At 38.6% G+C, this 12655-nt stretch overlaps 3 protein-coding genes and 1 non-coding gene across 7 annotated transcripts in view; 2 read left to right on the top strand and 2 right to left on the bottom strand.

Moving 5' to 3' along the window:
• Positions 1–991: 991 nt before the first annotated feature.
• LOC5507007 (neutral and basic amino acid transport protein rBAT) lies at positions 992–5255 on the top strand. The gene is made up of 3 exons (XM_001627618.3): positions 992–1992; positions 3037–3414; positions 3710–5255. Exons 1-3 carry the CDS (start codon positions 1116–1118, stop codon positions 4042–4044), a joined length of 1590 nt encoding a protein of 529 aa, XP_001627668.3. The 5' UTR covers positions 992–1115; the 3' UTR covers positions 4045–5255.
• A 2705-nt stretch (positions 5256–7960) lies between these two features.
• LOC5507013 lies at positions 7961–9554 on the bottom strand. Its single transcript, XM_032375477.2, has 3 exons — positions 9429–9554; positions 9144–9275; positions 7961–8605 (listed from the first exon to the last, which is right to left on the bottom strand). Exons 2-3 carry the CDS (start codon positions 9252–9254, stop codon positions 8045–8047), a joined length of 672 nt encoding a protein of 223 aa, XP_032231368.2. The 5' UTR covers positions 9255–9275; positions 9429–9554; the 3' UTR covers positions 7961–8044.
• A 109-nt stretch (positions 9555–9663) lies between these two features.
• Positions 9664–9735, bottom strand: Trnaa-ugc. Its single transcript has one exon. It is a non-coding gene; the product is annotated as a tRNA-Ala (tRNA).
• Positions 9736–9975: 240 nt separating this feature from the next.
• Positions 9976–12655, top strand: part of LOC116614450 (sodium channel protein 1 brain) — a 49349-nt gene continuing 46669 nt past the window's right edge. For 2 of the 4 annotated variants that reach the window (XM_048729863.1, XM_048729862.1), the window contains exons 1-4: positions 9976–10270; positions 10587–10829; positions 11645–11728; positions 12309–12408. The gene's annotated coding sequence lies outside the window, so the exon portion shown is untranslated. The remainder of the gene's footprint in view (positions 10271–10586; positions 10830–11644; positions 11729–12308; positions 12409–12655) is intronic. The other 2 variants (XM_032375470.2, XM_032375468.2) reach the window with 1 other exon arrangement.

Below are 12655 nucleotides of genomic sequence, written 5' to 3'. Positions count from 1 at the left end.
GAACGTCAAAAATCACGCATTATATATACTGGATATATACGGTATATGTATACTGTATGTATACCCCAGTGCCCCACCCCCTGTTACGTCCCTGTATTTATATAAAGCCTCGGACTATCGGCAGGTTTTACTACTTCCCCATAGAAGTAGGCATATCTGTTTTTTTTCTTTTCCTACAGCTATTTTCTTTCTGGAATTCAGCAGGTTGTCGCTAGGTCGCTAGAACGACAATTAATCAATAACGGCTTCTCCCCTAACCGTGCTTTTTATTCATTAGATCAGCTTGCTTTAATAAATACCCAAGCTGTGAAAGGGCTTACACGCATGGTCTTTATACAAGAAGTCGTGGCGCGTCTAACTTTGGTAGTCAGGTGAGTATACAGGTGGACATATATAGAGGCGTCACAGGTATTCTTAGTCCCGGGAATACTTCTCGAGGTTGTTTGGTGTAACGGAGATAGCCTTTCTTATGAAAGCTTGCGTGAAATCTCAAGGTTGCGCATTCCAATAGGCGGGAGACAATAGAATATCCTCTCAAGGTTGCGCATCCCATTGAGACAATAGATTATCCTCTCAAGGTTGTGCATTCCATATTGACCCTTGCCCTCTGGGAGTGACTTTTCGCGTGATAATCGCGTGACACACCTTATACGCAGCAAAGTGAATATAACATCTTTGTTTTCTAGTTCTAAGTTATCGAGGTTCCGGTTGCTTAGTACGAGTTCCCCCCACAAAATTGCCAAGTGGCAGTTAAAATCAGCCTACGTATTGCTATGTTTCAAACTTGAAGGTCATTTTATGAAACAACCCAACTTTATTGCATCATCCACCACCAACTCGACAACAAAACAGGTTTCGAAAGTATTTTACGCAGTGTTAATATGCATGATGCCTAAACCAATCACATTTGTTATTCTTTGAAAGTTAAAAGAGCAGACAAATGTGATTGGCCAAAAGGGAAGCCCATTCAGTGTCCCATGCGTAGGCCTCGTGACCAACCAAGCGCGTGGAATATTATTTCTTCCTTCGCGCCATTTTGAAGTTGGTCTCCGAATCCTTTTGTTGTGGTATCCTGAGTTTTTAACCGTTCTGGGAGAGCTACAACACCAGTGACCATGTCGAATGAGGTAGAATTCAACTCCCTTCAAGGGAAAGACGAAGTGAAAGTCAAGCTCGAACAGCCTTCTAGAGTACCCCAAAAGCCGAGCGATGAAGAAGTGGCAAAGTACAGCAAAACACGCATGGTCCTTGTTGTGTTTTTCGGGTTGGTGATCCTTGCTATGATCGTGGCCGCTGTTGTTATCATTATAGTCGCTCCTAAATGTGCTAAGGCTAAAGTTAGAGATATGGATAAATCCTGGTTAGAAAACGAAGTCGTATACAAAATATCCGCTCAACAATTCAACAAGAATCTTACCGGCATAATCGACAAACTCGGTTACCTCGAGAACCTTGGCGTGAAGGTACTAAGTATAGGCGCTGTATTCAGCGAAGAAGATTTACAAGACGTAAACAATGCTCTCGGCAAAATGGAAGATTTCCAAAATCTTTTGAAAAAAGCGCACGATAGGAAGATGAGGGTCATCGTAGACTTCGTCCCCAATCACACGTCGAAGAAGAATAAGTGGTTTGAAGAGAGCAGCGTAAACAAAACGAATTCGAAAAGAAATTGGTACGTCTGGAGGGATTCAGCCAACAACTGGCCCTCGATGAACGGCGGTAGTGCTTGGGAAAAAGACCCAAAGACCAACCAATATTACCTTCACCAATTCAGTGTCGACCAGCCCGATCTAAACTACCACGAAGAGGCCGTCGTTAAAGCGATCAACGGGGTTGTGAAATTTTGGAGTGAGAAAGGAGTCGATGGTTTCAGTGTTAGCGGCATCGAGTACCTTCTTGAGGATAGCGACTTCAGAAACGACGGCTACACAGAGAAGTTTAATGCCAGTCTCCCTCTGACTTACGACATGACCAAACACAACTCCACATATGGTTAGTAAACATTAGTGATATCGAGTCGAATCTGCTGACTTAAACTGTTGTTGATAAAAAGGTTCAGTATTTTACTAAAATTGGATTTTGTTTCTGATGTTTTCTTTAATCTTCGGAAGTACTTATAATCTTGAATGTTTTCTCTTTTTATGAGTTTACATTTACGAAAATGTTACGTGGCATTTGACTGAAACGAAATGAACACACTACACGTGCCTTAAAATTTGCATAAACCGCGCGAGTAGAATATTGTTTTTTATGGACCGGCTAATTTAATTTTTCTTGCGGCCGTATAATTTGATCCCTTCCATTTCTAGCCAGACTGAAGACAAGTTTCGTGCTGTTTGAAGGAGAAAGTATTTGAAACCGATACAGATAGGGCAAAGAGCAAACCGATTAGCTCGGACAAAATCACGTATTATTCTTTTCAGTCGGCGTTTACTCTTTGACTTGAGCTTTTAATTCACTTTATATGAAATATGATAATTTATGAAGAAAAGAAAACCGACCACTAGAATCATTGAAATATTTGACTGTAATTTAAGGATTTTCAAATAGGACAACTATAAATTATTGAGTGCTTTCAGGTGGTAATGGCTGTGAAATTCTCATTTGAAATTGGACTGAGCTATTTCCCTTCAATATTCCAGTAGTTTCTCACCAATCACAACATTGATTATCATTATTTGATGAGTAGCTTTTACCCAAATTGTACATTCCATCCAATGAAGAAATTAAATCCCCTGTTGCTATAATGGCTTGAGGCTCATAGATCACCTTTTAAAAATGCCATATGGAGAAATGACTTTAATTTTCACACTCTCAAATTCTGGCATTACGAGAGAGACCATGTATACTCATGCAAGCAACATGGACATTCAATGAGTATGAGTGTTCGATTCCCAGGGGCAAGAGTTTCTGGTTTTCTGGTTCTTTACTTGTTTTAGTTTGATGTGTCATGTCATTGAGTCCATAAACCCCCCAAAACACAAAATAAACAGTGGCTTAAACATTTCATTTGTCTGACATTCTTTGTTGTTTCAGATTTGGATGGAAATCTGAATATTGTCAAGACGTTCCGTGACACTCTGGATGAGGTTGATGGGTCTTACAGAGCTCTTGTTGTACAAGTCAGCAGTACAAAGAACATTGCTGCGCTGTACAACAGTAGCGACCTACCTGTTGCAGCCCTCGCCAACAAAATTGACTTGGCTGACCTCCCAGGGTCAATTAACAAGACGGTGATGGCATATCTGGCCATGGTCCCTGCTGGTAAATGGCCAACATTTACTCTTGGCGATAGCAAGATTGATGATAAGATGGTTGATGCCATGAATGTTTTGCTTTTGACCCTTCCTGGTACGCCCTTGTCTACCAGTGGCCAGGAACTTGGTTTGGAGAGCATGAAATGGGATGGAGAAGGTCTGTGAACAGATTTTTATGAGTTTGTACTGTTTTAACCATGTAAACTAGCTTGTTTATTTAAAATTACCTTCAAAATTATTATGCTGCTAATACAAAAAAAATGTTGCCTCATACATGAAAAATATCTGATCCTAGTTTGCAAAATATCAAAAACAGGACTTTATCTGATTGGGCCATTCATTTTGCACCAACATGTACTAAAACACATATTAGTCTTGCAAGGTCTTGGCAAAATTTTCATCATGGATTATGGCTCTGCCTTTCTCTTACTTCATGTTGTGTTTTTATGCAGGTGTTAAGGAGCAAGAGAAAGGTAATAAATCACACTACAGTGTGTACAAGGCTGCTAGTGCACTCCGTCGCAATGATGCATTCAAGAAGGTGAAAACACAGGATATCCATGTCGACTCACAAGTCTACGCCTACCTCCGTGCTGACAAGTACCTAGTTGTTATTAACTTCAGTGATAAGGAATGGAATGGTGACCTTCCCAAAATCTCAGGGCATGGTGTGTGCAGGTTAGATAATAAGTTTGAGATGGTAGATAAAATAGTCGACCCTAACACCATCAAGCTACAAGGTGGCCAAGTAGTAGTTATTGAAATGAAAAGTGTGACGCTTATGTAGATGGTGTTATGCAAAGTTATCTGTAATTGATTGGCGTAATAAGAGGAGTTAAAGATATGGGTAATTATCATGTGGGGATGCTATAGACTGGCGTTGCTGATTGCAAATCAATATCCTTAGTTAACCATGCCATAGTTAATCTAGTTGGTGAACAGCCATACCAGAGAGGTCTAATTAGCTCCTTGCATAAATTCAATATTATTATTTATATCATGGCAAGACCTTTATCACTCCTTAAAAAATAGACTAAGATAGGTTTTATTGTTTTCGATGTGATAAAATGTTTTAAAATAAATATAAATACTGTGATTGTAAGACACAGTACATCTTCTCAGGGTTTTAATGTGATGAATTCTTGTGATGATTGTAAATCCAATATCAAACCTGCATTAACTTTGTATATAGCATCTTATTTGGAAGTGTTAACTTAATCTACTTGTGTTCATTTCTTATTGACTGATTGACTTGATTGACATTAAAATGCTTGGTGTATGTAATGAAGTTCTTTTGAGTATTTTGTAAGCTCCAATGCATACCTGAAATTGAGTAAGAGTTTGATTTCTATGGACTGATCAGAGTTTTTCAGTTCTGGATTTCAAAAGTTCTAGTATGTTCGTGTTTTAATTTTCACATACCTTACAAATGAATTGCAATGATTTTTCATGAAATTTTATGTGAATTTGATTTAGAGGATTGCAAAATTGGAGACACATCTGGTAATAAGGTACAAAACTATGTGATCCTACAAATATTCTTAAAGCTCACTTCATGAACATACACAGAAAATCCTGGAGTTTTGTTACAAAACACTCAAATCAACTTCAAGTTGTTTATTTGTATTTACAGTAAAATATTCAATAACAGTGCTATGAATGATTGCAATTTGTGACACATGATGTTTTCTGTGATTACGTTTTTATTATATGTTTAGTCTCAATAATATACTTAGTAATATACATACCATGCCATTCTTTAAACCTTTATGTTGTGTTAGGGCAGTTGCTGTATTGCTAAATGTATTTGCCCAAATTGTATCTAGTGATCCAGTCGTGAATGTTACAAGGTTTGAGACAAAATACAGTAATGTGCTGCAACACTTCTATCTGCACTAAATGTCCGTAGACCACTGCTATTGGTGCCAAATAGCTGTATACTAACAGCTTCATGTGTTGTAATCATGATTTGGAGACTTGATTAAAAAATCGCAAGTATATAGTGCATTACTCTTTTGATTTGATAGGAATAAAATTCATAATCGTGTCACAAAAAGGTGTTTAAATGTAATGTTTGCTATATCATCAGCAAAAAAAACCATCAGCAAATCTGATTTGCCATTCTCATGCCAAGGGGGTAGGTTACCTGCATAGCAAGCAGAAAAATCCATTGAATAGTGTGGCCTGTTCTCCATGCACCATGCTATTCACTTGGCCTCTATTTCTACTGAAACCCCACTTAAACAATTGCTACGCCGGCTAGGGGGAAGGGTGAGTAAATTTTTTGGAGGTCACTTGTGTAAACGTTAGAGCTGGGGGGGGGGGGGGGGGGTACAACAACAACAACACTTTTTATTTTCTTTGTTCAAAGTTTACATATATTGGCGAGCATTCCTGCAGAAAGCATAGCTTGTCGAGGGATTTGGGGTCGTTTTAGCGCTGTTCGGTGGAATTTAGAATTCCCTCTGATAAGTTAGAGGGTAAAATGAGCCGGTCGGTTCAAATTACTATACTCATTGACAGAACCTGGGCTACCTGTGGTTACGTTAGTTAAATCTCTGTTCCGGGCTAAGTCTAATTTCACTGCACTTCAGATTTTGTAATACATTGCGTTGTAGGTCCGATCTTAGCGTTTCGTCGTCTTCCAGTAGTCAGAGTTTCGGATCGAAGCGCAACCGCTGTTCGTAGAGGATATCGCTGGCTATGAGAACGCCTGGCCGGGTCAACATTTAAAAATTGGAAATTCGGTTTCAATGTTTGTATTTAAAAGGTTGGAATGTTTTTTTTTTTTAAATTTGTTTTTAAGGTTTGAATTTTTTCAATGTTTGGAATTTTTTTATTTATTTTTTGCGTTGATTTTTTATTTGCGTTATTTTTTTTCATTTCCTTTTTAGTAAATTTTATATTAATTTTATTTTTCAATGTTTTTTTTGTGTGCAAAATTTACGGAAATATTTTTGAGATTTTTGCTATGAGAACAATGGGCCACCATACTCCAACTCCAAGTAATAAAGAGCGCCAGAGATCATCAATCACGGGATTTCGGAAATAATCAGCCAGAACCGGAGGAATCTCTCAGCTTTATTAGGCAGCCGCGATTGGTGGGACGAGTGTCGATTCTATATCTCAGCGTCGTTCTTCTAATTCTTGTGTCACACTGGATAAACCTTCCTTAGACCGCCTTCCTTAGAAAGTGTTGCCTAGGCTTATTTGGGGAACTCTTGAGAAGTTGACGAAAACCGGACCTGACGGGATACCTTACTGGATATGGGGAGAATTTTCAAAAAATATTTGTGCATGTCGTACACAAGATCTGGCACTTGTCTCTATCTACACAAGAATGGCCCCTCTCATGGAAGTGAGCGAATATAAACCCCCTACCGAAGATGGATATTCATTCCACATTTTCACACTTCCAGGATGGAGGAAAAAGTTAGAAGATATATGCTGCTTGACACCGTGACACTCTCCCAGATTTCCACATTTCCACACTTTCACTGATAGAGGAAAAAGTAAGAAAAGATAAGTTGTCTAACACTCTGCCAGAACATTCACTTTTCCAGGATAAAGGAAGAGATCAGGGCCCGCACAATCACCAAAATACTGAGTGCCCTCGTTCAGATGATACCGCAGCTTCGATCAGTAGTCTTTTGATCGTAACGTTGCATATCACGGAAAGACAAAACGTGTAGATTCTACTACAAAACGTGTAGATGCTAATACAAAAGTCAAAAGAAACGCGCCAAACTATCAAAACATGGCGCACCCACAGTGAAACCAACGCGACCAGAAAGCAAGTACCAATAATAAATACCGAAAAAAGAAATAAAAACACTTAAGATCCCTGCGGATGAGTATTTTTAAAAATTGGGCTCTCTGTGGAACTATTTTATGGGAGAGAGGGGACTAAGAGCGAGTTGAACAAGAAATTGAAGCAGCGCCGGACGAGGAAGGTGGAAACATATTTCTCACAGATAGTGTCTTTCGTATGTATTGCCTTATATGGGCATTAATGCCCATATTTAGAAGAGCTAGAGTTTTCCCCTCCCTGATCTCCAGAAAACATGCTGAAAAATACTGATTCCTGTCAATTTGAGACTTGCGGCAAAAAATTGTTGAGCAAAACTTGCTTGCTTGGTCAAATTTTTTTCTTACTAGTCTTATGATGTCCTTAGACCCAGGCCTCCAAGAGATTGACCGAGCGGGTTAAAAAATCACCCAATTTCCCAGGACCCCGCTGTTTCTCGATCATGCCATAGGAAGTCTGAAATCAATAAAAGCCCACTCAAAACACCTGAGAAGGAGGCTATGGTTGGGCTACGAATGTCATCTTGGTGGAAGCATCGAGTAAAACAATCTAATACATTTATTAATATTTGCTTCACCAATATTCTTAAATATATAAGATACAATGTTGATGGATAAGGAGGTAATAAGAAAACCCTGAGAAAACCTTGTGATTCCTACTGCTATGTGGGTGAGCGGAAGAGGCTCAAAATCTTGTGATACCTGCCTAATGCGAGTGAGTTGACAGCTATAGTCCACCATTCCACCCAAAGTTAGAAAGAAAACTACAGAGGGATGATGAAACACATTTGTGATTTGACTTGTCAATTTAGAGCAGCATGACCCTCCCCTCCTCTTTGGGTAAAGGCCTGGTTTGTTTTATAACAGCTAGTATGCTGACATATAAGCTCCAAAGCTAGAGACTATCATTAGAATTTATTGAAAATAACAAATGGTATTATCATCAGGTATAAGGCATATTTTTCAGTGTTGAATGAAAATTAATGTTTACATACTTTATAAACAAACATGTGGCACTTTTCCAGGTTACCAGCCAAATGGTATGGCTCTAAAGAGTGTGAGACCAATTCCCAGTATTTTTTTTCACATAACTCAGCCATTTTGGCTTCATAGCCATACTCTGTGTCAAACATCACATCTTCTCTAATAGTAAAACAAACTAAACCCTCTGCTCTGACTACTCGCACCATTTCATCCATAGCAGCTTCAGCAGTCACATGGCCTTTCGTAAAGACACCAACACAAGCAACGGCATCATAATCACCATCTGAGATGTTAAGTTTTCTCCCAGGCTCCAGGTAATCTGTAATGTAGTTCTTGTAAAGGTTTTTTTTACGAGCCACTTCATGTGACTTCTCAGAGGGGTCGAGAGCATCAATGTTGGTGAAGCCATGCTTGACAAGCCCTTCTGCTTGTAACCCAGTTCCTGACCCAACATCAAGGATTCTACAATCTTCGCTAAAGCCTTGGGACTTGAGAAACTTTGCTGTGATGCTTGCTGCAACCTCTGGTCCAATGTAGCCACGGGCATCCTTTACATACTGTGGGATAAATGTGGCACTAAGAGAAATCACAACACCATATAGAGCATGGAATGTCTAATGATGTTGTTTGTTGATGCAAAAGTTTTTGCCCCCTCTTCCAACAGAAACCAACTTCCAACTTTCTCTTCAAAAAGGGCAGTGGCCTCATGAAGTATCATAATTATTGACTTGACCTGGTGGTGTCAAGAAAATAATATAATAATTACGACAACAACAATTATTATAAGTACTTATATAGCGCTTCAAGAAAATTATGCTATATAAAATAATAGTGTATTTCATGTTTGGTCGATAAGTATTTACTTTCTCTGTCGCTTTAGATAAGAACCTCAAGTTTGAAAATGGACGAAAAATACATTCATCATTACCCTGGGTACCAGAGTCTCGAGCTTCGTTCGTTTACTATGCGCCCTTCGCAGTAAACGAACAAAGCTCGAGACTCTGATACCTAGGGTAATGCATCAAGTAATGCATCATAATCTTAATTCATGCATCAATAAGTGATGTTTTCTTTTTTATTACAACTCTGACATACCTTATCGTAATGTATTGCCGTCTCGTCATAATAACTAACAAGCTCTTTAAGGTTATCAAAATCATTACATTTCAGTACGTTGTCTTCAATTGGTTTTTTAGCGTCACTCATCGTTGCTGTTGTTGTTTCAACCTGACAATAAAAGCAAAATAAACATCCCTCTCGAATCTTCATACAGCTTCATAAAACTCCACAATTTTTAACTTCATTGTGAGTGCAGTTATGCCATGGGATACTGCTCATACATAAAATGTTAAGGATTTTTAGGGGCTGTTTTTTTTTTACCTTGCTTGTTGTCGCATAATCGAACTCTTCGTCACGAAAGGTGTGATGACCGAGAGGGCCTAGGCTACACCATGTCGATCAACCACCTTACCACCCTAACTGAATGGCGACGTGAATTACTAGTAAGGGCAGGTATAGTAGTATATTATTCTGATTGAAGTCTAAAAATATACTTTGAGAAAAAGTGTCATAGCGCATATGTAAAGGAAAAAAAGAAAGTTTTGTGAAAAAAAAGTGGAGATGCGGGGGATCGAACCCCGGGCCTTCCGCATGCAAAGCGGACGCTCTACCACTGAGCTACATCCCCTAATCTTGGTAGGATTACTTGTTAATATGAATATCATTACAAATCGCAAAATGCACAGGGTACCCAAATTGAGTAATTACATCTAACAAATTCTATTATTTCAAATAAAAAATATTGCTATTCCGTTAAACTTTTTCAGAATTTTGTTTACAATTCTTTACACTTTCTTTTCAGTATTTTTCATAAAGTATTTTGTTTTTAGATGGACTGGTAAGAAGTTTTTGTTCGCGGGCTCAGGCTGTCACTCCATCCTTCTACCTAAAATGAAACCTTCTCCACACTCGACAACGCTGTTGGCAATTTTTTGGGTTGTTTGAAAGACACTAAGCAAAATGTGTAATGAGATGATTTTTAAACGCATGTTTCCCAACATCCTTGCTCACCAAAGCAGAGTGAACCACTAACCATTTTGGCGTTCGACGTCCGGAAATGGCGGGCTTTTCGAGCTTGAAATACGACGTCGGCTTTGGTGATTTGCTGGCTACTTCTATCTCAGATAAAGCGCAATCTTTGTCATAGGAGTTCTGGTGGCTCGGTAAGTTTATCGTGTATTTTTAGGTCAAGTCGATTCTCGATATGATTCTTTAAAGATGAACATCTTTCCAAACTCAATGTTATTACCTCACTCTCACTGATTTGAAAGCATTTGCTAGACTGTTGCATCTGTTGCATGATTGATGTTATTGTTGGATGTTCTTTTAAAACATGAGATAACCAAAGAGGCAACTGGGGCGTGGGTGTGTTATTATTGGATGAGACTTTTAATATAATCAATGTCGAGACAAGAACATTGTTTATTATGGATAAAATGAAAAATAAATCCAGCTTAAATTGTTTTTCTTTGTACACAGTGATTCACCTTCACCACATCTTGCCCACCACTGTTCGCGATGCGCACATGAAACCGAACCCTGGGTACCAGAGCCTCCAGACTTCTCTCGTCCAGTGACGCTCGTCCAGTGACGCTCAAAATGCAGTGACAAGCACCATTTTGGCTGAGCGTCACTGGGTGAGAGAAGGGTCAGACGTCAAATTTGGAAACAAGATGGTAAAGTTTGTTTTTATTGCAAAGAGTTGCAGAAGATGTGAGAAAGGTAAATCAAGTATCACATTCATTTGCGAAACACAACTTATTTATTAGTTTTTTTTTATCACCAAAGTAAAGCCCCTTTGCAGCGTAGGCCTTTGCAGCCTAAGACCCTTCGTATGCACATAACAAGAATTCGCTAGCTCCTTCTTGAAGCCACCCCCCCCACTGCCACCCCCCCCCCCCCCAAACTGCCATATGTGTTGTACTGTATTCATCCCTTCACCACTAGCTACTGCAAAATATTCCTGAATATTCCCCTGGGAATGAATTTTAATGGAAATATAAACACCAAAAAAGAAATGTACCACCCCAAAAAACTTGACTTTAAAGAAAGAATCCATGTGATGTTAATACCTGAGCACCCCCACCTCTATTTGGGCAGAGCTGACCTTAGAAATACATTAAAAGCTTGATTTAGTTTTATTCCTCACCCCCAAAAGTAGAGGTACTTCTGTTATAGGGAGACACTTGAATACCCTGCTATCAGAGCTTTTTTCTGTTTATTTCTATCAGTTCACTTACCTGTGTGACGACTTTGTTCTTTCGCGTTTTCACACAAACAAAGGAGGACATGTCGTAAACTAAATTTTGTAGTAATTCTAGGTTTCTGTTACCTCTAGTATTATTCTTCATGACATTGCTAAGACATGTTAAACAAATCACTAAGAAAAGCATTTAAAACATTAAACTCTTCCATTGATATCCATGTTAGGCAGATCTGTTCATTTACAGGAAGAAATGTAAAGGGTGTGTACCCATTTAAGAACACTCATCCAAGTGAGCCACCAAAAGAGAGTGTATCCATTATACTTTTCGTAGGAGCCGTCTTATGACACATTTTTCCCATGGATATGATGGTGGAATCACGGACAAGACTCTTCCGCATTCCTAAGCATCAATCAAGTAAGCTCAATAATATCCTAAGTTAATGCTGATAAATAATAATAAGTAGATTTATATAGCACCTTTCTGTAAAGGTTCCACAATAATATAAAAGGTAACATAAGTAGCTATGTACTGTATGTATTTACTGTATTAATATTTGAAATGGTATATAGTATAAGATTTGAAACGGTAAAACGATTGCCAAAAAAGGCAGAACGTTTTTAAGAAATTATTATTAAAATCTTTATTTTTGATTTGAAGTTAGACAATTCATCCCACCTCGGATTTCTGATAGTATAGAGCTCCATAACATTGGAATATACACCAAGAAATCTTTAGAGCCACATGTTTTAAGGTGATATCTAGGCTTTGTTTATACTTGGCTGCAGTGTAAAAAAAAAAAATTTTCAGAGATAAATATCCAACATCCCTATCCCCCTCCAGAAAAGATCCATCTCCCCCCTCCCCTGTTGTTTTCAAAGCTTGGTTTTTTTTTGCCGATTCCGTGGGCGGTGGGAAGTGGGTTGTTCCTATCCTTTTTTCGAGAATGGCGTTCCTACTTTTTGGACTCATGGATTTGATCTGCATTGTTTATTAGCTTGGCTTTTCGGTAACAAAGAGACGTTCGTGGGACTGGGACCAGCTAGCTATCGTGACCCTCAGCTTCCAGTAACAACGTTCCAGGCTTTAGTAACAGGGTATTGACTTATCTACGGAATAATTATCTAAAAGAAGCTAAAAAACGAAACGAAATTGTCGAAAATAAATGACGATTATAAAATGAGCGATAGTTCCCAAGTCGCGGCCTGAGAAAGTTAACAAAAGGTGGAACTTCACCCGCCCCCCTAAAAAAAAACACACTTTCGTAAAAATCTCAAATAAGCCTTCAATGTAGGTAAATGTAAAAAAATAGCCAAGAAGAAAATTTGAAACAGTTGCGCAAAA

Source organism: Nematostella vectensis, chromosome 7, assembly GCF_932526225.1.
Source record: "Nematostella vectensis chromosome 7, jaNemVect1.1, whole genome shotgun sequence".
Taxonomy (NCBI): domain Eukaryota; kingdom Metazoa; phylum Cnidaria; class Anthozoa; order Actiniaria; family Edwardsiidae; genus Nematostella; species Nematostella vectensis.
This window is presented reverse-complemented; position numbering and strand designations above follow the sequence as displayed.

What these genes read in the sequence shown, in the direction of transcription:
- LOC5507007 (XM_001627618.3), top strand. Translation starts at nt 1,116, where the DNA reads ATGTCGAATGAGGTAGAATTCAACTCCCTTCAAGGGAAAGACGAAGTG. An exon ending in CAAACACAACTCCACATATG is followed by an intron (nt 1,993 to 3,036) that starts GTTAGTAAACAT and finishes TTGTTGTTTCAG; the next exon opens with ATTTGGATGGAAATCTGAAT. An exon ending in CATGAAATGGGATGGAGAAG is followed by an intron (nt 3,415 to 3,709) that starts GTCTGTGAACAG and finishes GTTTTTATGCAG; the next exon opens with GTGTTAAGGAGCAAGAGAAA.
- LOC5507013 (XM_032375477.2), bottom strand. Translation starts at nt 9,254, where the DNA reads ATGAGTGACGCTAAAAAACCAATTGAAGACAACGTACTGAAATGTAAT. An exon ending in CGGCAATACATTACGATAAG is followed by an intron (nt 8,606 to 9,143) that starts GTATGTCAGAGT and finishes TTTATCCCACAG; the next exon opens with TATGTAAAGGATGCCCGTGG.